Raw genomic sequence first — 24,766 nt, 5'->3', positions numbered from 1 at the left:
GCTGATTTGTGCAGTGTCTCTGATTCTGTTACTCATTACGGTCTAAACAATATGACATCAACTAAGGCGTAATAAACCGACTGTACTACCCGCTGAAAAGCACAGAGACACTGTTAGAGAGCTGGTGAACATAGTGGAACATTTAGAAGATAATGAGACAGATATTTCCCTCAGTGGTTAGTGGAGACTAAAAACACCCTCCAATCACTTCCCACACGCTTTAATAATCTACCAAACCAAAAGAATTATTATAGCATCTAATATTTGAGTGGCCACAGAACATTTCAATAATTAAAGGGTAACTTCGGGTTTTTTCAACCTGGACCCTATTTTCCTATATTTTTGTGTCTAAGTGACTCATGGGAACAACAATCTTTGACATTGGACCGCTGCTGTCGGGAGTCAGCGAAATAAGCTACGTTTACTAAAATACACTTCATTCAAAGTCGAAAGAAACAATGAAACTATGAACTATGAACTAGTCGTTTTGGGTCGTCTTTCCACTTTTCCAACCATCACAACTCTAGTTTTGGTTGAAATAAACACATAGTTTACCGATTTTCATGTGACAATATGTTGGCTCTATACACGCTAAAAGTAGTCTGGTGGGTTTAGTGCGGTTTTAAAGGTCTATCTTTGAAGGGATCCTTTTAATAATGTTGTCAGACACTTAAAATAATCTAAGCCTGTCAGTGGCAAAAAAAAACAACACTTTTAGTGGACCAAACTGACATACATTTGCCCCATAGGGTTACATTGCAGCCAACATTTTCTTTCTATACTGGTGGGTGTTTTGCATCTGGACCTCCTGTTGCACTTTTAAGATGTGCAGAACAGATGCAACACATACCAGGATGCAAGGATGCACAGTGTTAAAGAGCAGATGGACCCAGCCCTTGACTAAGAGTCTGATTCATCTCCTGCCGAGTTGGCCAAGAACTTGACAGTGTTACCTGCCAAGGTTGGTTTCTGCCCACATTTGGCCGGTGTGTTGGCAAGTGTTCATTTAGACATTGCACACACACGTACACACAGTTAGGGTATACTGATGGCAGGAGGCCAGATTATGTCATCTGAAATGCTATAGAAACATAATAGTTTACCTTTAGCATGGAATGCTAAGATATCCTTAAACTTCAAGAAATCACTTTTAAACCATGAGGGTTAGATGTTAGAGATTGGAAACATTCCTGTGTTTACGACTTGCGACCTGTCAAATCATGAGGCGACTCTCGATGGTTATATGATTGTAGAGCTGGGGGTTAAAAATACTGTGCATCAACAACATATCACTTTAATCTGGGGTTTTACTTAATATGAACATTAGATTTTGGTTAGGTGTCCATGTTTGTTTGGTTTTCGAACTCTTAATTAAGCTTCAGTATTAAAGCTATAGTGCGTAGTTTCTGTCGCCCCCATGAGGAATTCTAACAAAACCAGTCGCCGCGTCCACATGATACAAGCCTTCTGTGATCGCACACCACTCCCCACCCCTCCTCCAAGTAGTTGCTGGCAGCCAAGGAGACACGGAGGATTAAAAGAAAACATGATGGACTCTTCAGAAGAGGTCATTATCTTCACTCGAGCTTCTGCACGGGAAAGTCACTGGACGACACAATCTTCTGAACATAGTTATACTGAGAAATCCAGAGAGAGTTGTGTGGAGCTGATAGTCTTAATTAACTTTGTAGCAACTCATTTGGCAATGGCTTGAATGTAACGGACGTTTATTAATATAAAAAAGTTACGCACTAAAGCTTTAAGCAACAAGTAAGAAAAATGTGAGTTTCCTTCGCTGTTTTACAAGTCTGAAACTAAATTATTGACTTTTAATATGAGCTGAACATGTTGAGCATTTTGGATTTCTGTGGCTTCTACACTAGTGCCACCCTCTGGACAAACTTGTTCAAAGAACAGCAAAGTTGTCTCTCCATTTTTCATCAAGGCAATATTTTTGTTTTTAGGCTAAAGAACATTACAGCTCTATCAGGCATCTGGTGTGGCTAAAGACACGCCAGAGTCTTTCTCAGTGTTTACTTCACTGTGATTTCTTATTTACCACATTTATTTCCAGCTGTTTCCCTTCTAATGTGAGAGCAGACCTTTGATCTGACATCTCTGAGTGGAAAAAGATGAATTAAGTCGAATGTGGCTGCAAATATAATGTGGCACACAACTTACAGGGATAATACACGCACACGCACACACACACACACACACACACACACACACACAAACACACACACGCACACACACACAGTCGGTTCAAAGAGCAGGAAAATTTCCCAGAATTTGTCATTGTGGCAATTTATTTACTTACATGGATACAAACAGGATTTCAGTGCAAAGGGACAGGTGCGCGATGACAGACAGTAAACTGTGTGACAGTCGCAGCTGGAACCATCATGGAGGCAAAAGTCCAGTGGCTCCCAAATTCTTGGCCCAGAACATGTGCTACTGGGCTGCAAGGAGAGCACGATTTGTCCAACAACAAGGAAAGGGAAATAGAACGAGGGATGTGTGTGGCAGCAGAACACAAATAGAATCCATCATCTATTCGACCTGTGTTCCTGCTGCAACCAGCTCACATGAGTAGAAAAACAAAAAGACTGAAACACAATTTATATAGTATAGTATATAGTATATAGTATATATGGTTTCTGTTTCGGTGCTTTTATAAAAAAAGAAAATTTCATCCAACAAAAAAACAAATTATCTTAAAAATACTTTGATTATCGTACACCTGGCAACACCGGGAACATTTTGGAAGAACCTTGAAGTAAGCGAGATACGTAGGTAACCGGAGAGAATAGATAGAAGTTTTGTCATGATCCTGGGTTTTTTTTTAACTCAGTTTCCTGTTTTATTGTGAAGGTTCATTCCTCATGTGTCATGTGTTATTTTACTTCCTGCCTTGTGTGTTTGTAATTGCCTGCCCCGCCTTGATTTGTTCCACCTGTGTTTGGTCACCCTTGTGTATGTGTTCCCCTCTGGATCAAGGGAAGTCGAGTTAAATTATAGTTGCCTGACATCGGCGTGTGAGCTGGTACACTTACACTGGTAAGAGCTAATACGTTTTAACCATGTATCAGCTCATTTAAATAGCTCACGTTACTGTATTGTGTCAACAGTTAACTTCATTTTAATATTGTAAGTGGCATTTTTCTTTTGCTGTGTGCAAATGTTGCACCAGAACAAGTTCCTTCCTGAGACTATTTAGCAGAGCCACTGCTTCCGGAGCTTAGCGCCGCCCAAGACGATTGTGATTGTATTGAAGAAATGCAAACAACCCAGAGCGTTTTTTTTTGCTTTAAGTATTGCTTAATACTGGACCAATCTCAAAGATTGTTGTTCCAATCAGTCAATTATACACAAAAACATAGGACAATAGGGTCCAGGTTGAAAAAAAAACAGTAGTTACCGTTAAATATCGGACCATTCCCAGCACAGGACTGGGATAATGATTAGTGATGGGCAACCATCTTACCATAAGTGATACCAAACTCGAAAGGGTCAATACATTTACATGTATCAACTCAAAGCAACCGATTTTATGAAAAGAATTGGTCCAAGAGTTTGTGATAATTGGTCGCCCATTACTAATAACAATTCAAGCCATTAATCTAACCTCAGCCCAGGCCAACGTCCACACATTCACAACAGACAACATATACTGTAACCACTTTGTTGAGAGATTTTTGTGCCCCTTTTGGAGTGTTTGTTTTGCAGCGCATCTTTCCTCGGAGCTCTGACTACACAAGTCTTTATTTTCAAAATGATTTCCATGCAGACACATATGCTGCTTTGCTACGGAGCATGATTAAGTGTTAATGCCATTTATTAGTTTATTTAAATCTAGAATCAAATCAGGAAGCGTGGTTGTGATATTATGAGGTGCTTTAGTTTTCTACAAAACTTTCTTTGCTAGGTAGATGGCAGCTAAACTCCCGTTTCCAGGTTAAAAAAGGAAACAAGAAAAGGAGGAAGGATTTTATTGAAAATGGAACTCACTCATGAACTTAATTTGACTTCTGTTAACAACTCTACCTGAGATATATTCATTTATTCTGTGCAGTCAGCAGGCGATCCAGAGGCTGCAGGTGTGCATGCAGTTACAGTAAACGGACATTTCCTGAGGCATGATGTAACTATTAAACCAATTAACCTGTTTGGTGTGACATGCTTCATTTAGTTCAACATGAGGAGGAAATGATCACACCTGAAGAAATAAGGCAGACACCTCGACACACACACTCGCATTCTTTACACATCCATGATCTCTGCTCAACCTGCAGAAAGTGTATCATGCTGCATTAACGGCTCTCGTTTCCTCAGCGTCATGCTGATTGCTCAATAATCCACACAACACGTTTTAAAGATAATGGGAATTGTTGCCATCTTGAAGCTTTCTTCTTTTCTTCAGCCTCAAAGAAAAACCAGGCAACGACATGTTCTTGTTGTCTTGACATGTTCATTTTTACAAAACACCATGCTCCATATTAACAGTAACACCTGGAAGCTATCCAATACAAAGATCTGTTGGGGGTTAAGGGGCCATGCTCAAGAGCACCATCTCCCTCTTTACCAATGGTGGTGAAGGGGGAGATGAGAGTGAAATCGGGAGGCGTTTTCAGAAGGTACCTTTGGTAGTTTTTCATCCTGGACCGTATTTTTCTATGTTTCCCTCTGGTTTGGTTGAAATGAACCCTTAATTCACCCATTTACATGTGAAAATATGCTGGCTCTATACACACTGAAATTACTGTTTATTTACATGGAGTCTGGTGGGTTTGGTGATGGTGATTTCGGGGCTGTTTCATGTTAAAAAGGATCTTACTCTTTAACAAAAAGGTAAGATTATAGATACATTGAAGGTGCACATTTGCCCAATAACATTACATTGCAGCTTGTTTCTTCCGCTACTGGACCAATTTTAAAGACTGCAGTTCCCATGAGTCACTTCGACACAACGACATGGGAAGATAGGGTCCAGGTTGAAAAAAGAAATGCCGAAGTTACCCTAAACCCCATTAAAACTGCAGACAAAAAAATTATACAAGAGTCTATCTGTCAACCTGCAGAACTGTCTACTGTGGGTGTCACTCATGACATTAATCTGCCTTTGTCTATTAATTCATAACAAATGAGATGATGAAACCCTCAGTTTGAAGAGGCCTGGGAGGTGCAACATACCAGGCAGGAAGTACACTTCAAATTACAACAGACATGATTACATTGCAACCCGGTTTGTGGCTGCCGATTGCAGTGCTCTTGCTCAATGCTGGACCAATTTCTAACATTTTTGTTCACATTAGTCATTTTTAGACACCAATGAATGTAAAAATAGGGTTTAAAAAATGACCCTTTAAGACTCCAGTAAATAAAGTACTGACACTCTGCTTTCATCGCTCTAGAAACAAGGTTTTCTAAACTCCCAACTTTGAGATCAACTAAATCCAAAGTTTTCAGTCTGTATGTTGTTCTAAACATGGCCTATGACCTATAATATTTGTATTATTCCAGATCTGTATGAGGGCTTGCGGGCTCGCGAGCAGAAGAGAAATATTTGATGGCTGCTCTGCTGTCAGGACTTTTGACGAGTTAATCTCTGATGCTGAGAACCTGGACACGTGATTGACAGTTTATCAGCTCAAATGTTTGAGGAGCTTACATTTATAATCCGCGTTGATTCAGGTCTCTCTGTTTGACTGACAGCTCACTTAAGACTCGACACAGAGAGCTCCAGGTCGGGTTGCCAGTTCGCAGTGTTTTCTTCTCTTATCGGTTTACAGCAAAACTCATATGAATCCTAGATTGAGCCGTTCAGTATTTCCTCTGAGACGTTCTTGTTTGTGTTCGCAGACCGAGGTATTAATGATGAAAGCTCAGCGAGCAGATGCTGGATTGGTGACGTACAGAGAGTTGAGAAGTTCAACAACAGAAAAAAAGCACAAAATGAACACAATTACAGCGTAATGATGGCAAGGTAAAACATTAATATTATGACATCTTTGTAAACATTCAAATCACAGTTAAAAGCCTGTGATATTAATGAAGTTATGCAGGTAAAAATATGACTCATTTTCTTCTGTTTTCGCTGGTGCAGGCTCATATATTAACCATCCGCTGTCAAAATGTTTTCCTGGAAATTGCATAACATGTCAGCAGAGAGATAATGGAGATATATGAAAGCCATTGAAAGGGCCGTCTGATAGCAAAGTAAAGCTGTGAAAATGTTATAAATATAGCGCAGACCTAAACTGATAATAGTCGTGATACAGAAAAAGTCTGCAGTGAACTGAAACCTTGATCTTATACTCCCTTTACCCAAAGAAAGTGCTTTTGTTGCCTAAACCAGAGATCTTCAACAGGGGGTCCGGGGCCCTTAGGGGGTCCTCAGAGTAACTGTAGGGGGGCCACCAACTTATTGTTCCTTTTTTGAAAGTTTTTGAAAAAATTTCGAAAAATAATTTGCACATCTATAACGTGAGAAAGGTGCGTCGGAGGGGGAGGTAAGTCAAGAGTTGCAAAGAAACTCCCGCACACTGTCTCGTTTCTTTGCAACTTTTGTCTTATATGAATCCAACAAATTATTAGCAAATATAAACCAGCGTATTTGTGAAGAAAAAAAAACATGATGATAGGCTTACTGGTCTATGGGTAAGGTAGTCACTAAGATAGCCATCCACAGATACAGTTCATTTTACAGGATTTACTGTGCAGCATTAAAACATTATTTATAAAGCATACCAACAATTACTTGAATAGCTTTGTATTAGATTAGATTAGGATCAACTTTATTGTCATTGTGCAGAGTACAAGTACAAACAGACGCGTAACTATCGGTAAGCAGGTTAAGCGGTGCTTACGGGCCCGGACCAGTCAAGGGCCCGCGTGACTGGAAGATATTGACAGCCGGGGCCCCCTATCGCATTTGGCCACTGACCAAGCGAGAGTGAGAACGGGTCAAATTCATTTCCTTGTTTCAGAGACCGTTCTCTTCACGTGTGTGACTCGAACATCTCACATTTACCAACAAAATGTACAACGACAGACCGTGCAGAACATTTCAGACCGTCCTGCCAACCTGTAAACATTTTAACATCAATGTACGCTGTAACGTTTTTTCACTTTAAAGTCACTGAAAGCTGCTGCTGTTTACATCCTGTCTGATCTCTGCAGCGGGCGGGGCTGCTAAGTTCCCCCTGCGACTGACACACACACACACACACACACACACACACACACAAAATCACACACAGTGGATGCAGGAAAAACCGGAGATGAGACGTACAGGATGACCATAATCAGGACAGCTACACTCGTTTTTTATTTTTATTTGATTCATTCAATAAATTATTACTTTTTGTCTTAAATCCACCAGCCATTTTCATATTATACCAACATTTGCAGCATCCTGAGCCTTTTTGGTAACGTTCCTAGGAAATCTCAGCCCAGAGTAATTAATTAATAGTAATAATTATTAATCTCCCCAAAACAAGTTTCCTCTTTTTTTTTATAAAGAACTATACAAAAAACTTTTTTTGCAACTTTCACTGTCTTCTGTAACTTCATTGCGACAAACATACAAAAGACATCGCAACTTTTATTGCAAAATCAGGCATTTTGGGCCGCAACAATCTAAAAAAAGGCCACGAAATGCAGTTTGCATCCAACCAGAAGTGCAAAAAAAGCAGAAAAATGCAATGCGATATACAAAGTATAGACAGGTGGTGCATAGACAGGACAAGAAATATAGTGCAGTGTAGACAGTAGTATACACTTGATTTACAGAAGGTAGTTTAAATATAAATACAGTATGTGCAGTGTATTACATGATAAGAGCAGAACATTCTATGCACTAAAAAGGTATGTGGAAAGGCTTTAGGCTGGCCAAACATTATTGTAGGCCCAGTTTAATATGCAACTTCATTTTATGTAATATATGTAGTAGGGGGTCCCTGATCCGTCTCTTTTTCAGTTAAGCGGTCCTTGGCTTAAAAAACTTTAAAGACCTCAGGTCTAAACCAAACCACAAATAGGACTCTGGTCTCTGGGGTCGAAGGCCGGCACTTTAAACACCCACCATCCACCCCGACGACTTCCACTGTATGTACACTTTTAAGGTAGGCTACTTGTACTTTACCTAATGTGAGTATTTACATTTTATGAAACTTTATACTTTCATTTCAGATGTAAATATTGCACTTCCTCTGTTCTATTGCTGATCAATACATTTTCTACTGTTACCCGCACTGTAATCTATATCCACAACCTTCCACTTCCAGGATTGTTCCGTTGCCGCTGGAAACTTGTATGTACGCTGTATGTCCTTCTTTTCTGCCGGATGTCCGTTACCTTCCTCTTTCTTTGTGTTGACGTTCTAAACTCTGGTGGATTTCTGAGGACTATGGTTAACTGCTCCTCAGATCTCTGCAGGGTAAATCCAGACAGCTAGCTGGACTATCTGTCCAATCTGACTTTTCTGTTGCACGACTAAAACTACTTTTGAATGAACACGTTCCACCAAAACAAGTGCCTTCCCAAGGCTTATTTTTGCAGCGGCACCGGGGCTCCGTGTGTCGCTTAGCGCCACCCAAGACGATTGTGATTGGTTTAAAGAAATGCCAATAAACCAGAGCACGTTTTTCTCCCATCCTGGGAGAAATGCTGTACTAGCTTGACTAGAGGATGGATACCCGAACCGAGGCCGGGTTGGGACAGATATTTATAAATGATGTTGGGGTTTGGGTCGGGCTCGGTCACATCAGGCATTGAACATTTTAAATTTAAAAAAGCTTATCATGTAGGTGCGTGCCTGTGTTAACGTGCGCTTGTTGCCCCGTGTGCGCTGATGCGCTCATCTGTTGACATTTCCGAATGCCTTCCTACAGTTGCTTAATAAAAGCTTTCCACACAAAGAAACGTACATGTGTCATTAGTTTGAGAAAAAAAATTAGATTTTAACTGTGTCAGGCTCGGGTCGGGCTCGGACATAAATATCTTAATGCCTGTCGGGCTCGGGCCGGGTTCGGTTACTGCTCTGTCGGACGGGGACCAGGCTCGGACAGAGAAATGCGGCCCGATCCACACTCTAGTGTGGACTAGAAGGTCTGGCAATGCGAGTCTACCCTCACTGTAAATGATGCATTCTCATAAATGGGTTTTAATGATATAGTACAAAAATTAATGCACAACAATTCGTATGATATCCTACGAAATGATAGCATCCTCTAGTCGGCTTCTCAGCGACATTGCTGTTGATTTTAGCCGACAAAAGGTGACCGTCATGCTGCAACGACTGTTAAGTTTAGCCACCAAAAACGACTTGTTTAAAGTGTTGGGGATTAGGAAGGTACAGATTCAATTGTTGGCAACTTATCAAAGATCTTTTAATCAATATTAATAAAGTTATGAATATATGTATTCATAACTTTACCAAACTGACAAAAAAATCAAAACGGGGCACCACCCTGGAATCAGGGACCAATAACTGAACTGTGAAAACAGTCTCATAGGTGGCGTTCTCTTTGAAAATACAGATCTTAATTAATTTGATTAATTTATCTCATATTTATAAAGTGAACGAGAAGGGTGAAATTCAAGCACTGACCTATTCAACCAGTGGTTATTACAACATATACACAAATAATCAAACAACTGCTCTTTAAAGTATAATAGAATTGATTTAGCTTCCAAATTATTAATTGTCAATCAATAGTAGGGCTGTCAAACAATTAATTGTTTTTAATCGTGATTAATCGCCAAATTTCTATAGTTAATCACAATTAATCGCATGTTTTATCACATGAATAAAAATCTATTATTTTGCATTTCAGAACTGTTTTTAAGTACGTATTAACAATGGAAAGCTATTCTTACCAGTGGATCTTAATTGGGAATCAAATGAATGCAAAGAAAGTTACTTCATGAACTTGACTTTAAGATATGTAATTGTTTAATGACACGCAGTACTCTGCAGCAGTTCCAGTTGGGCTGCTTTCTCCGTATCATACAGGCTGTGTATGCGTGAAACTACTGTCCCCTTGACAACTTTTTAAAAGTAAACTTTCCATTCAGAATCTTATTGGCATCCACTTCATCGTCTCGCGCTCGCCATCCACTCAAAACGTAACGCTAGCCTACTACTCTTTGGCCGGCTCGAGAGCCCAAACAAGTGTGTGCGGCGTGCCTGTTGTTTTGTTTCCGGTCTAGCTAGATCCGGTGTGGTGTTGTAGTTTTTCTAACATTACTAGTTGTTGCAACAGCATGTGAAAAAACTACAAAGTTTGGTAGGCCAAAAAGAACGTTAATCTCGCGACAAAAAAATTTACGCCGTTAAAATGGGTTTGCGTTAACGCCGTTAATGACGCGTTTAACTGACAGCACTAATCAATAGTTCTTCAATCAATAAACCTATATACTTGTTACAAACTACAACAAAAGCAAAACAAGCATGTGTGTGTGTGTGTGTGTGTGTGTGTGTGTGTGTGTGTGTGTGTTTGTGAAAAGAGGGTAGCTAAGCCACGTGAGAAAAATAGGGCCGGTGTGTTGCAAATGCCAGGGCCGTTTTTTTGATCCCAGTCCGTCACTGCATGTAGGTGTGAACTACACTTGTAGTTCTGTTAGACCTCCGGCCATCTTTTCTCATGGAGGTATGACTTTTAGGCTTTTTCAGTTGCATGGAGGCCGCATTCTCTTTGTTTTGAAAAGGGCGACATGTGGTTTTCTTTGTCTCAGAGGTCACATGCTCTGAGATCTTTGTTTAAAAGATAGTGTTTAACCACACTGCTCGGTTCACAACAAAAGTTAGATGGGTTAGATTTAAAAGAAGATTGTGGTTTGGGTTAAAACACCGGTCCCCTGGCTTAAGTAGTACTCCTGGGCGACGAAGACCCATTTCCTGGGTGAAAGTCTTGCATTTTCTCCTTAACTTATTCCAGGACATGCACTCCGCTCCCCAGCTTGAAAGCCCTGTGTTTTAGAAGCCAAACATCCACCCCGACCTCCTCCCTTTGCAAATCTTTGCACTCTTATACAGCGGCAGTCAATGTGTTGCAAACAGTAATTAATATGTAGCATACATACAAATTACAGTGCATTACTTCTACTTCATAGCAATATCTATCACTGTAGATAAGAAAGCCTGCAAAATGCATCACACTTTGAAAAAAAGTGAAAAAAAGTTTTTCACTCTTTTGAAATCCACCCAAATATGTTTATATCACACATTAATTCAACAGATAGCAAAGCAGATATTTAATCATGAGGAAATAACCACAGGAAATGCTGCAGTACATCTATGTTCAGGAAGCATTACTTCAGAGACTTGATAGGTCTAGCATGAGAGAGAAGCACGATGGCTCAATTCAGATGGATCATAATGTCCTCATTTTTTATGCTGCTGGTTCAGTTTACAGGTAAGAGAATAATAATATGCATTTTGGTATAAAATGGCGAGTTTAGTGAACTCCTGGAAACCAAAAATGAGAGACATTTGCAAAACTTATCTAAAATTACAGCCGCAATTTGGGGTACAAACCCTTTTTTCGCTTTAATAGTTATTGATTATGGAATGCGCTACTGGAAGAAGTAATTGTAATGAATTACCAGTCAACACTGTTCTCCATATTGTGACTAAAGTAACCTCTTAACCCTGTGTGCATTTCATCATCGTAAATATGAAAAGGCAAATGACAATGTATCGATTTTCATAGATTAGGTAACAGCAAATGTTACACTGCCACAACATCTACTCAGTGACGTTGTTTGCATTATGAGATCCTGTATATCCAACATTACTTTACCAATGTTGAGCTTTGACTTTACCCCGCCCATTGTGAAGTGTACTGTTAAATAACATTTTGAAAACCAAATAAGATATTAACAAGCTTTATAGGATTGCTTAGATCATCCAATGATGATCTAAAAAGTCAAAAAAAGTGTTTTTCAAAAAATTCAAAATTATGGAAAATCCATCATGGCCGGCTTTTATGATCCAAGAGGCTTTTTTTGTAAAGCAGATTGAGCTGGACTTGTTTGTCAAATTTAAGGTAAATCGGATTTACGGTGTGAGGGGCGCGGCTTTCCCAAAATCGCGTTTTAAGCGTTAGTTACAGTGCCAGAATGTGGCCAAATGGGCTCATATCTCTTGGGAACCAAATGTACATCATTTTTAGCCATTGGACACAATAATAATAATAATAAACCTGAGCAAAAACAATATAGTTCCACCTCTTCAGGGTTTGAACCCATTGAACATCAGATTCACATTCATGTTTCAGTTTATCACATTTCTCTCTTTTTATCAACAGCAGCAGCTGTGAGGTTTTCCTCCTCCGCTGTCAGAGTTGGAGATGAAGTCACTTTGTCTTGTGGAAATGTGACAGATGATCAGAAGTGTGACAGTATTGAGTGGCTCTTCACTGGTTCAGGAAACAGAGTAACGCTGTTTGAACACGGGCAGATTCAGGAGGAAGCCGAAGCTAAATCAGACAGACTGAGTGTTACAGAGAACTGTTCTCTGGTTATAAAGAAGGTCACAGATGACGATGCTGGTTACTACACCTGCAGAAAGTTCAGATCAGGACAACTACATGGTGGAGACACTCAGGTTTTTCTGAATGTTGTTAACAGTGAGTATTTACATGATGATGTAACTGTTTTGTCAGAACAATATACTGAAGCATTGCAATAATATGAGTAAGTACTTTAAAAAAAAAAAAAAGTATCTCAAAATATCTCTATCTTCACCAGTGACTGAACAGAAGAACGATGACATGGTCACCTTGATCTGCTACGTGTCGCAATATTTTGGGTGTGGACACACAGTGAAGTGGCTGTATGAGGGTGATAAGACTGACGTGGCGACAACACAGCTTGACTGTTCTGCCACTGTGACAGCCCTGAAAGCTCTCCAGACGCTCAGGACGAGAGCCCTACTCCAGAACAGGAGGATGAGGTTGACGTCTGGGTCTCTTCTCTGCTCGTTGACACCGTTAAATCGGCCGTTTTCCATCTTCTCAACTTGATTATTCACAAGGACAGACGCTCTCAGTGCCATGGCTGTAACATTGGGGGGTGTTCCAGGCACGTCCAGCTGGGAGGAGGCCTCGGGGGAGACCCAGGACTAGGTGGAGGGATTATATCTCTAACCTGGCCTGGGAACGCCTCGGGATCCCCCAGTCGGAGCTGGTTAATGTGGCCCGGGAAAGGGAAGTTTGGGGTCCCCTGCTGGAGCTGCTACCCCCGCGACCCGACCCCGGATAAGCGGATGAAGATGGATGGATGGATGGAAATCATCACCTACTTATTTCCTCTCACACCCCTTTCTCTAGACGTCATTTCCTGTCTCTGGCCTGTACTATAAATAGAACGATATTGCATCAGAAACACCTGTCGACCATCAATCAAAATGTTGACAGGTCGTGACCTCTTCACCTGTCAGTCATCAATCAAACCGCATTCCTAAGTGACAGAAGCAGACTTCTGTAATCTCTCATTTGTTTTGTGCAGAAGTGTTTTTTTTCTAACTGAACAGTTTGTTATTGTGTTTAAGGTGATAATGCAACAACTACAATATCTCTGACTATGAGTAAATCACCAATGACAACAGGAAGTAAATGGACATCAGAAGAGACAAACAACACGGCATCTGACTGAACAGAACAGCACTATATTTATTGTCAGAAAAGACATGCAGGCAAAAGACACTTTGTTCATTCAGATATTAGAGATATAGAGACAGCACAAGAACACGCTAACAAATAGCTTGTCATCATAACACCTCTGACTATATTTGACTCTTCTAACTTCCTGTTTCAGGCTGTTGGAGGATCATCGTCGTGTCTCTGGGTTTAGCAACACTCATAACAAGTGTTGTGGCGGTCAACATATGGGCAAGAGCTAAAGGTGAGAACATTCATAGAGGAAACTTATTTAAATTTTTTATTTTATGTTTATTTATATTATATTTATTTGCTCCAGTTTCACAGGAGCAGTATGATGAAGATGAAGGTACAGTGACCTATGAAAACATTGCAGAGCCTTCTACCTCTGTCTGACTCCACTGATCAACATCAACTCACCACAGAGTCCACAGATAACTTGGTATATTCATCCATCCATCCATCCATCTTCATATGCTTATGCTTCCCTATGGAGGCGCTGACATATGGTGGGTGTGACCACACAGTGAAGTGGCTGTATGAGGGTGATAAGACTGACGTGGAGACAATGAGGTTTTACTGTTCTGCCACTGTGACATTTACAACATCTCACCTTCATCAGAAGTCAAAGTATTACAAGTTATTGAAATGTGAAGTAAAACATGATCAAGATGTGCAGCTGTTCAGCTTCATCCCTCCTCAGTCCTCCGGTGAGAAACCAGGTGAGAATATGATGAGCTGTTTAAAATCACTTTGTGGATTATTACACTGAATATTTGTTTAGATCTGAAGTTTTAATATTTCACCATTCTGTCATTTGTTTTGAGCAGAATTTTTTTTCTAACTGAACAGTTTGTTATTGTGTTTGTTAAGGTGATGATGCATCAACTACAATATCACAGACTACGAATTAATCACCAATGACAAGTTGTAGGTAGCGACTGAACAGAACAGAACTATATTTACATTTACATTTAGAAAAGACATGCAGGCAAAAGACACTTTGTTCATTCAGATATTAGAGATATAGAGACAGCACAAGAACCTGCTAACAAATAGCTTGTCATCATAACACCTCTGACTATATTTGACTCTTCTAACTTCCTGTTTCAGGCTGGTCTCTGGGTTTAGCAACACTCATAACAAGTGTTGTGGTGGTCAACATATGGGCAAGAGCTAAAGGTGAGAACATTCATAGAGGAAACTTTTTTTTTTTTTTTTTTTTAAACATATCTTTATTAAATTTAAAGCTATTGTATGTCACCTGGAAATGTACTTCGAGATCTCAGACCATGCTAAACCATAGAGGCCACTCTGAAGGGTCCGTGCACCATCCTCCCCAATATAGTCCAAGAAGGGGTCCCCTGTTGTGGCGGTCAACATATGGGCAAGAGCTAAAGGTGAGAACATTCACAGATGAGACTTTTATTTTGAAATTTTTTTGATAAACCTGGATTTTTATTGTGGAAGCTGAAGTCTATTTTGTCTTTTTGTCTTTTTGTCTTTTTTAGGGAACAAAACACAGACGGAAGAAAACATTGTGAGTTTAAACAGCAAATTATTAAATGTTTATACAATTATAACTTTCCAGGCCAAATCAGTTTTTGTGATGTTTATTATTAATTTTTAACTGTGGATATAGAAAAGAAAGAAGGACATACAACAGAAGAATAAAGATAGTTTTGTATTGAAATTAAGTGGTTGTCCAAGCAAATTTTGAACACTTCATTGGGAAAAGCTAAATTGCAAAAAAACTAGAACTGCAAGCAGTTATGGTCCAAGCCTTTTACATTTATTGAATTATAGGCCAAAACGCGTCTACCTTCATCATAGCGCCCCATAAGGGCCGATCTTTACCCAATTGGTACAGAGCTTCAGCATGGCATGTCGAAGAATAATCTCAAGTTTTGTGTTGATAGCATTTACTTTGGCAGAGTAATTGCAATTGCAAATTTCCCATTTACATGCATTGAGTTATTGGCCAAAATGCGTCTACGTTGATATTAGCAAAACCCTAATATCCGATCTTCACGAAATTTAGTAAAGAGCCTCGGAGTGACATGTCGAAAAATAACCTCAAATTTTGCATTGATAGCATTTACTTTGGCCGAGATATCCTAAAGTTTGTGTTTGGTATTTTAACGTAGCAAAATTCTTTAGATAACATTTGGTCAGGTCTGTCTGGAGATGCTATGTGCCAAGTTTCAGGCAGATCGGACACATGGCTTAGGAGGAGTTTGAAAAAGTAGGTTTACGATAAATCGCGATATTGCTGCGATAACGGTCTAGGTGGAAATAGGCGTGGCATATATCACGTGATTCAGCTGAATTCAGGGAACGGGTAGATATAAAGTTTTTGAGTGTATGGTGTGGGAGTTATGGGGCGAAACCCATTCTTATTTTTATAGCGCCCCCTTGCTGGTGGATATTTTACAGTTATCCTTTCCAAGGTACGCGTCACACTCTCTACCATCCCTGAAAGTTTCACTTACGTAACTTGTACAGTTTAGGTTGCAGAACCACTTTTACCTCCGGAATAAAATAAATAATCCTTACAATTACAATAGGGTTCCCAGCTCCACTGTTGCTGGGAACTGTGTTGCCTTGCATACGCAGGTTTCCAGGCCCCTCGGGCTTGGACCCCTAATTAAGCTACACATTGAAGGGATGCAAATATGAGGTAACCAAGAAAAAAAATACAGGTTTGAATGTGTTGACCAACTCTGAGTGTGTGTGTTATGAAAATGATGAGTCATGCTCTAATCTGCTACAATAACAATCACTCTGTTTCTCTTAAGCAAGGCACTATAGTGCAGCTGTTCCTCTGGATCTGTTTCAACATTTATTTATTCCATTTTCACAGGAGCAGTATGATGAAGATGAAGGTACAGTGACCTATAAAAACGTTGCAGAGCCTTCTGCCTCTGTCTGACTCCACTGATCAACAACTGATCACTTGGTATATTCATTTATTTCTCATTTAGCTTCCTTAAATAATGCTTTCACATACTCATAAACATTTATACTTCTGCCCATATATCTGATCTATAGTCTATACACAGTATTCATATCATCACCCTAGCTGTTTATTCTGTATATCATGTCTTATATTAGCAATACTTGTACTTTAACCTGCGCTATATATTTTATACTTATACCTGCGCTGCCGACTGTTAATGCTGCAGATGTTCATACTGTGTATATCTTAGTGTATTCATAACTCCCCCCTACTGTTTACTGCATGTTGTTTCAGTACTTGTACGACAACAATAAAGCTGAATCTAATCATAAATCCATAAACATATTGGACTACAGTATGTGTTTGGATTTAATGAGCTTCAAGTCTTAATGGAATTTGTAACAATCCTATTTTTCGTATGTCTGATAATAATATAATATGCACATGAAAGCATTTATATTCAGTTTTACAAGTGTTTTGTAGTTTTCTCTCTCTTCAGCACACAGACTACAGTTGAACAGTATTGTTTGCACTGGGCTCTAACATTTGTCGATGAAACATATAAACTCAATTACATGTTCAATTCAATTGTATTTATAGTATCAAATCATAGATTAAAATCAAGAGTTATCTCAAGACACTACAGATAGAGTAGGTCTAGACCACAGTCTATAATTTACAAAGACCCTACAATTCCCCCAAGAGCAAGCATTTAGTGCGACAGTGGCGAGGAAGAACTCCCTTTTAGGAAGAAACCTCGGACAGACCCAGGCTCTTGGTAGGCGGTGTCTGACGGTGCCGGTTGGGGGTGTGATGAACAGTGGCAATAATAGTCACAATAAAGACAATGGAACAGTGACTAGAAATAGTAGTTGTAGTAGTACATGGCATAGCAGGGCATAGCAGGGCACTGGTCTGGTCTCGGTCTTCTGGTCGCTGTCTCTAAGCGTCTCTGTAGGTTACTGTCTTCAGGATCGACTCCGTTTACGTCTTTGCCCTGTGATCTACACTCCAGTACCCACACCCACAACCTCCCTGTGATGGAAACTCAATTAACAACAGTTAACAACCTGTCTGAATGCCCAAAATCCTTGCTTTGCCGGACTTTATTGTAGCAACGTTACCTGTCATACAGGTACAATGTTATCGTAACCGAAATGGTGTACAAAACTACAAAAACAACCCCCAAGTTACAGTACCTGTCAACATATGGGCAAGAGCTAAAGGTGAGAACATTCACAGATAATACTTTTATTTTGAAAAAGTTGGATGAACCTACATTTTTATTGTGGAAGCTGAAGTCGACTCTCTTTTGTCTTTTTTGTCTTATATATATATATATATATATATATATATATATATATATATATATATATATATATATATACAAAGCGAGTGTGGGGGGAGTCAGTGCTGAGCTATCATTTTCTTGGTTGCAGTTGAGCCGGCTAGCCAAATGTTCTTCTGTCTCCCAAGCAGGTGTAATTTAGAGTCGTCATTAAGTAACAAAACATTCGGGTCAGTAGGAATTCGACATCCTATCACATCAGATATTATTGATGTTGTTTTATTCCAAAACTCATGCACCTGTTCACACTCCCAGACCATGTGCAGGAAAGTTCCAGTTTGTTCAGGTTGACAGAACGTACAATAGGGAATAGAAATGACTTTAGAGACGTATCTCTTTTGAGGAGTCCAATATGTCCTATGGCATATGTTGACGTGGATCTGTTGGTGATTTGGGTTCTTGGAACAGTGGGAAATGTCCCAAATTGTCTCCCAATTAATTAAGTTCCCCTCAGGGCTCAGCTCTCGCTCCCATTTCATTACTATTGGGAGTTCTCCTACGGATACTTGCATCAGTTTAGCATGAATCCTAGACACTAATCCTTCTACAGTAGAATCAACAAGCCATTTAACGATTGGGTGCGTCTCAAGACTGTTTCCCCATGGCACTCCATAACATTTTAGGGCTGATCTTAAGCGAACATAAAGGAACGAGGATGTCCTAGGGACCTCAAAGCTAGCTCTCAGGTCTTCAAAACTTAACATACCTTCCTCATTGAATAGCTGGTCTAGAGTATAAATACCTCTGTCACTTCACTGGTTACAAACAAAGGGTCTGTTACCAGACATTAAGTGTATGTTGTGCCAAAGTGGGGTGTTCAAATGCCACTTGTTGGCCTCCACCTGTTTAAAGTTGGTCAATGTGTTGGTGATAATAGGGCCATAGGCTAGCATACACTTTTTTGGACACACACCTGCAAAGGCAAGGTCTTGCAGTCTTAGACTTCCAGTGAGGTTTTGCTCTATTTCTCTCCATGGGACCATCCACACTCTGAGGGCCCGTAGCTGAAAGGCTCTGTGATATACTTTAAGGTTAGGGAGGGCCAGGCCTCCCGTGTTTGTGGTACGTTGCAGATGGTTTACATCTCTTTTACATAAATGTGCCTCTTGTATAAGCGCCACATCTATGTTTTTCCTTCTTAAATTGTCCAGGAATTTAGCTCGTTTGATCGGCTCGTTGAGCCTCCTGATGTTAACTGAAAGGATTGAAAGCTCATCCATCTTCAAAATTTACACGCATACATGTCTTGAGTACCCTACCGGATTTCGACAAATCTGTAGCAAAGGGTGAGCTGTTAGCTCTGAGCAAGGTGTGACAAAAACATAAAGAATAAAATAAATCCCCTAACCCTCTGAGACCGTAGACCCCCTCCCTATCTGTAAGATGCGTGACCACATCAAACGCAGCTCGCGCAAAACCCCAGCTCAAAACTACACCTCCTGTCTTCAGTCACAGGTTAATTAAAACAGGTCTAGTGAACTCTTATGTTAAACATGAACAATGTAATAAAAACATTAGAACTAGGTCTCAACCAGCTATTAAGTTCTGAACTAAGCTTGTGACAATCAATTTCTGAGATAAAGTATGTGAAAAACACACCATTCTAGTTGGAGTAACAAACAGACTATAAGCTGAACAGACCTCATCCCTCATGTTCTTTCAGTTTGGCTAAATGTTAACAAACATAAACTGTAAACTGACCAGCCAGTATTTATCATGTACTTTCAGCCTGGTAAAGTATCCCTTTAAACCTTGGGTCCAAAAGTTACATACCGTGTCCTCAGCATTTATCATATTCTTTTCAGCCCGGTTAAATGTCCACAAAACATAGATTGTAGACTGAGTAGCCAGCATTCATCGATTCTTATAGCCTGGTTAAATGTTCCTTTGAAGCTGGCTCCAAAAACCTACACACAGCGTCCTCAAGTCAAAAGTCAAATTCAGTTCAGATGTCCAAATACCGTCAGTCCGCAGGTGCTGAGTCCGCCCGCCTCGGGCCCGGCGCCAAACGTGAAGTCACACCGCTGCCCCCTGGCTCCTCCGAGGGCGGCAGGCCGTGGCGCGGTCCGTGCTCGTGTCTCGCCATCATCCACATCCAGTTCCAGACAGAAAACGAAGACGAACTCCCTCCCTCCATGGATCGCTCCCAGGGCAGACACACGAGTCCGAGCCGGCCCCAGCGTGTAGCTCGTGCCGTGTCCCTTCAAGTTCCCGAAGCCGCTTGGGTCATGGATGTCATGTCAGGTTGCTCCGGTTCATGCACCACAATCTCCTGCATCTCAGGTTCGGCCCCGATGTGTTTCTGCGAGGCACTAATTTCCACTAACACTCCCCTCACTGTGTCGTCGATCACTGACTCAATCATACTTAGCTGCTTTTCCAAGAATCGGGTGATTATGACCTCCACGTTGGGGATCTTGCTAACATCAGTTGTTAGCTACAGCCCCATTAGCCGCCATGCTAGCAGATTTCTCTGAACGAGTAGGTAGTTAAGGCGACAACTAGTTAAGGCGACTATCGTTTTTTTGTGCCTGCAGGCGTTTCACTGAGTCACCGTGATAACAGACAAAATGATTTGGCGTCGAAGAAAAAGTAAAAGACCTGGTTATTTAATAAAATACGGCGGTGAATGCAGGAGCCCTAGTCTCTTGCAAGCATCGCGGGTGCTGGTCACGTGATCTCCCTCGACTAAAACAACTTTTGAACGTACATGTTCGACGACAACAAGTTCCTTCCCGAGGCTATTTTGCAGAGGCACCTTGGCTCTGTCCAGAGCTTAGCGCCGCCCAAGACAATTGTGATTGGTTTAAAGAAATGCCAATAAACCAGAGCACGTTTTTCTCCCATCCCAGAATGCTGTGTGGACTAGCCTGACCCTCCTCTGAAGCGCTGTGGAGGAAGGTCTGGCAATGTGAGACTAAAGGATCAGAGACTCTAATCTCACTGTGTAGAGCATGAAAACTCAGAAGTGGTGACGTAACACACACACACTCAGATAAAACATCCACTTCCTTAGTCATATAAACAAAACAACATGAACAGACCTGCTGGTCCATGCGTTACAGAAGTGGGATTGTGGGGACTTGATGCGCTACCTAAAGTTATTAAAGACCGTCAAGTGAGACACTCAATAATGTTTATCTGGTCCTTATCAGAGGGTAAAACCTGCAGAGCTCTGCTGCTGCTGTTAAACACATTATCACCAAAACACTTCTTCAGTTCTCAGAATGTTTTTTAAAGAAACTGCAAAGATTACAATACAATCAGGAATCAACTGGTCTCAGATAGTGAAACATCCTCTTATCTGTGTTATTTAAGGAAGTGACAGCAGGAAGTAGATGTTATATTCATTTTTAAGAAGCAGCACATCAGAGACTTTGACAGTGAGAGTGTGAGACCGAGAGAGAATCATGATGGATCAGATCAGATGGATTATAATGTCTTCATTTCTGATGCTGCTGGTTCAGTTTACAGGTAGGAGAATACAAGTTTTGTTGCAACGTGGTGAGTTTAGTGAACTCTTGGAAAACAAACATGAGACACATTTGCAAACGTATCTATCTTTATGTAATGATAATATCTGAGCGTGTGACATGATAAAATGGGCTTGCGAGATACAACATAATCCTGACTCCATGCTTTTTCTCAACAGCAGCAGCTGTGAGGTTTTCCTCCTCCACTGATAGAATCGGAGATGAAGTCACTTTGTCTTGTGTAAATGTGACAGATGATCATGATCAGTGTAACAGTACTACCTGGTTCTTCAGAGGTTCAGGAAACAGAGTAACGCTGTTTGAACACGGGCAGATTCACGAAGAAGCCGAAACTAAATCAGACAGACTGGGTGTTACAGAGAACTGTTCTCTGGTTATAAAGAAGGTCACAGATGACGATGCTGGTCGTTACATCTGCAGACAGTTCAGATCAGGACAACTACATGGTGGAGACACTGTGGTTGTTCTGTCTGTGGTTACCAGTGAGTATTTACATCATAATGTTTTCAAACTGTTTTGTTAGAACAATATACTGAAATATTACAATGATTATGATTATTCTCTTATACTCTTGTTGTCTTTTCTTTCTCGCATATCTCCATCTTCACCAGTGACTGAACAGAAGAACAATGATACGGTCACCTTGATCTGCTCTGTGTCAGGATATTATTGTGGACACACAGTAAAGTGGCTGTATGAGGGTGATAAGACTGAGGTGGAGACGAGAAAGCTTTTCTGTTCTGCCACTGTGACATTTACAACATCTCACATTCATCAGAAGTATTTTGAGTTATTGAAATGTGAAGTGACAAATTATTTCAATGGAGAAGTGCAGATGTTTCCCTTCAGCCCTCCTCAGTCCTCCGGTGAGAAACCAGGTGAGAATATGTTTGAATATGTTTAAAATGACTTTGTGGATAATTACACTAAGTATTTGTTTCGATCTGAAGTTGTAATATTTCACCATTCTGTCATTTGCTTAGTGCAGAAGTTTTTCTAACTGAACAGTTTATTGTCTTTAACAGTGTTGGGAATAACGCCGTTATAAATAACGACGTTACTAACGTCGTTACTTTTTTCAGTAACGAGTAATCTAATTGATTAATCTATTTGATTACTCTTCCCATCTTAATAACGCTGTTACCGTTACTGCCAAAAAATGCGGCGCGTTACTATAATTGAAGCTGTTTTTTTCATCAGACTAACTAGATCTCTGACTAGAAAGACTTTTTTTTTACTGTTCTTCCTTGGTTAGTGGGTAGTGCAGGAGACAAGGGCATAAATGCTGACGATTGGCTGAGGTTGAGTAAAATTTCATGGTAAGCCAATCAGAGGTAGAGTTGGGCGGGTGTTCGAAAGCACGCATAGTCAGACGCACAACGAACAACACAAGCCAGTCAGTTTTTTTTGTTTTTTTTTATTATTATTATTTGCACTACAAAGAGTGTATATATTTGTTATTTATTTTTGGTATAGTGCTTAACAAGCATAATTAAATTTTGCCCAGTTGTGGCCTGTTGAGGTGTTGTGTTATTTGTGTTGATCCACTATATAAACATAATATCTACATACATGGCATTTGATTGGCTAGTCTCACTTTGTCCCACAGCAACATTAAAATAGTTTAGATTTGTGTACATTGTTTCTGTTAATAATGTATTGTATTAAGTGTCCATTTCATTATAATATTCACATTTATCATAAATAATTGAACATGCACATGTATTTTAAGTTCCGTTAAAGAGGGGTGGAGGTGGGGTCACATTTGAGCATTTAAAATGTACTTGAAAGTAACGCAATAGTTACTTTCTGAAGTAACTAGTTACTTTTATAATTTGTAACTGAATAACTAATTTAGTTACTTTTTGGAAGAAGTAACTGTAACTAATTACTTTTTAAAAGTAACTTGCCCAACACTGGTCTTTAAGGTGATGCAACAACTACAATATCTCAGACTACAAATTAATCAGGAAATAAATGGACATCAGAAGAGACAAACAACACGGCATCTGAAAACAACAATCAAACAAAACCAGAAGGTAGTGACTGAACAGAACAGCACTATATTTACAGTCAGAAAAGACATGCAGGCAAAAGACACTTTGTTCATTTAGATATTAGAGATATTATATATTAGATACGCTAACAAATAGCCTGTCATCATAACACCTCTGACTATATTTGACTCTTCTAACTTCCTGTTTCAGGCTGTTGGAGGATCATCGTCGTGTCTCTGGGTTTAGCAACACTCATAACAAGTGTTGTGGTGGTCAACGTATGGGCAAGAGCTAAAGGTGAGAACATTCATAGAGGAAACTTATTTAAATTTTTTATTTTATGTTTATTTATATTATATTTATTTGCTCCAGTTTCACAGGAGCAGTATGATGAAGATGAAGGTACAGTGATCTATGAAAACATTGCAGAGCCTTCTACCGCTGTCTGACTCCACTGATCAACATCAACTCACCACAGAGTCCACAGATAACTTGGTATATTCATCCATCCATCCATCCATCTTCATATGCTTATGCTTCCCTATGGAGGCGCTATATATATATTATATTAATTATATTTTATTAACAAAATGTGCATCCTTGCCAAATGCCCAAACCACCTCAGCTGACTCCTTGCACAGACAACAGTCAGATCCCCCCCCCGTCCACACAACCCATATGCCTAGGAAGGCGACCGTCTCATCCACCGGGGTAAACTCTAAGGTAATGGGGCTCAGTAAGTGGTGCTTGTGAGTATCCCCACACCCGCTCAGCACCTCACACCCTGGGCAACTCCAGAGAAAAATATAGTCCGACCCCTTTCCAGAAGTACCGAGAGTGTGCGTAGAGATAAAACCCCGCCAGATCTAACTTGTCGTGGTCTACCTCCCGCACAACTTCTGGTTCCTTCCCCGACAGAGAGTTGACGTTCCATGTCCCCAGAACCAGCCTCTGCTACCCGGGTCTGGTCCGTTGAGGCGGTTCCTCCCACAGGTGGTGGCCCATTGGATGGAGAGGAGGTTGCTATGTAGCTTCTTTGGGCTGTGACCGGCCTGTAGGGTTGGGTACCAGTCGCATTTTTTCCCGGAACTGATACATTGACTGAAATTCCTGTACTTGTACCCAATGGATCCTTTTTTTTGGTACTTTCCCTCTTAATGATAAAGAATAATTTTGGTTGTAAAAATAATTCCAAACCTATTCATCCTATTTACTCTGAACATTTTGTTATTCATTTAACACATTTTACACAAGGCACAAAATAACCCCCCCCACCCTTTCCCCTCCCAACAACCTAATAA

At 40.3% G+C, this 24,766-nt stretch overlaps 2 protein-coding genes across 3 annotated transcripts; both read left to right on the top strand.

Moving 5' to 3' along the window:
• Window positions 1-11,356: 11,356 nt before the first annotated feature.
• On the top strand, window positions 11,357-16,959 carry LOC144533408 (uncharacterized). Its single transcript, XM_078274742.1, has 7 exons — window positions 11,357-11,420; window positions 12,315-12,635; window positions 12,757-13,911; window positions 13,987-14,389; window positions 14,781-15,067; window positions 15,179-15,207; window positions 16,531-16,959. Exons 1-3 carry the CDS (start codon window positions 11,360-11,362, stop codon window positions 13,029-13,031), a joined length of 657 nt encoding a protein of 218 aa, XP_078130868.1. The 5' UTR covers window positions 11,357-11,359; the 3' UTR covers window positions 13,032-13,911; window positions 13,987-14,389; window positions 14,781-15,067; window positions 15,179-15,207; window positions 16,531-16,959.
• Window positions 16,960-21,318: 4,359 nt separating this feature from the next.
• On the top strand, window positions 21,319-24,736 carry LOC144533702 (uncharacterized). 2 transcript variants are annotated; one of them, XM_078275240.1, is made up of 5 exons: window positions 21,319-21,448; window positions 21,630-21,950; window positions 22,080-22,346; window positions 23,676-23,762; window positions 23,838-24,736. In XM_078275240.1, exons 1-5 carry the CDS (start codon window positions 21,385-21,387, stop codon window positions 23,912-23,914), a joined length of 816 nt encoding a protein of 271 aa, XP_078131366.1. In that variant the 5' UTR covers window positions 21,319-21,384; the 3' UTR covers window positions 23,915-24,736. The 2 variants fall into 2 exon arrangements, with proteins under 2 accessions (XP_078131366.1, XP_078131365.1); XM_078275239.1 differs by having other exon boundaries at window positions 21,627-21,950.
• The last annotated feature ends 30 nt before the right edge of the window (window positions 24,737-24,766 follow it).

The sequence above is a fragment of the Sander vitreus genome, chromosome 18 (genome assembly GCF_031162955.1).
Source record: "Sander vitreus isolate 19-12246 chromosome 18, sanVit1, whole genome shotgun sequence".
Lineage (NCBI taxonomy): Eukaryota > Metazoa > Chordata > Actinopteri > Perciformes > Percidae > Sander > Sander vitreus.
The sequence above is the reverse complement of the archived record's forward strand: the minus strand, read 5'-3'. Positions and strand labels throughout refer to the sequence as shown.

Excerpts from the sequence above, each read along its gene's own strand:
- LOC144533702 (XM_078275239.1), top strand. The coding sequence starts at position 21,385 with ATGATGGATCAGATCAGATGGATTATAATGTCTTCATTTCTGATGCTG. Across the intron at positions 21,951-22,079 it reads TGTTCTGTCTGTGGTTACCA|TGACTGAACAGAAGAACAAT; the intron begins GTGAGTATTTAC and ends CATCTTCACCAG. Across the intron at positions 22,347-23,675 it reads GTCCTCCGGTGAGAAACCAG|GCTGTTGGAGGATCATCGTC; the intron begins GTGAGAATATGT and ends TTCCTGTTTCAG.
- LOC144533408 (XM_078274742.1), top strand. The coding sequence starts at position 11,360 with ATGGCTCAATTCAGATGGATCATAATGTCCTCATTTTTTATGCTGCTG. Across the intron at positions 11,421-12,314 it reads GCTGCTGGTTCAGTTTACAG|CAGCAGCTGTGAGGTTTTCC; the intron begins GTAAGAGAATAA and ends TTTTATCAACAG. Across the intron at positions 12,636-12,756 it reads TTTTCTGAATGTTGTTAACA|TGACTGAACAGAAGAACGAT; the intron begins GTGAGTATTTAC and ends TATCTTCACCAG.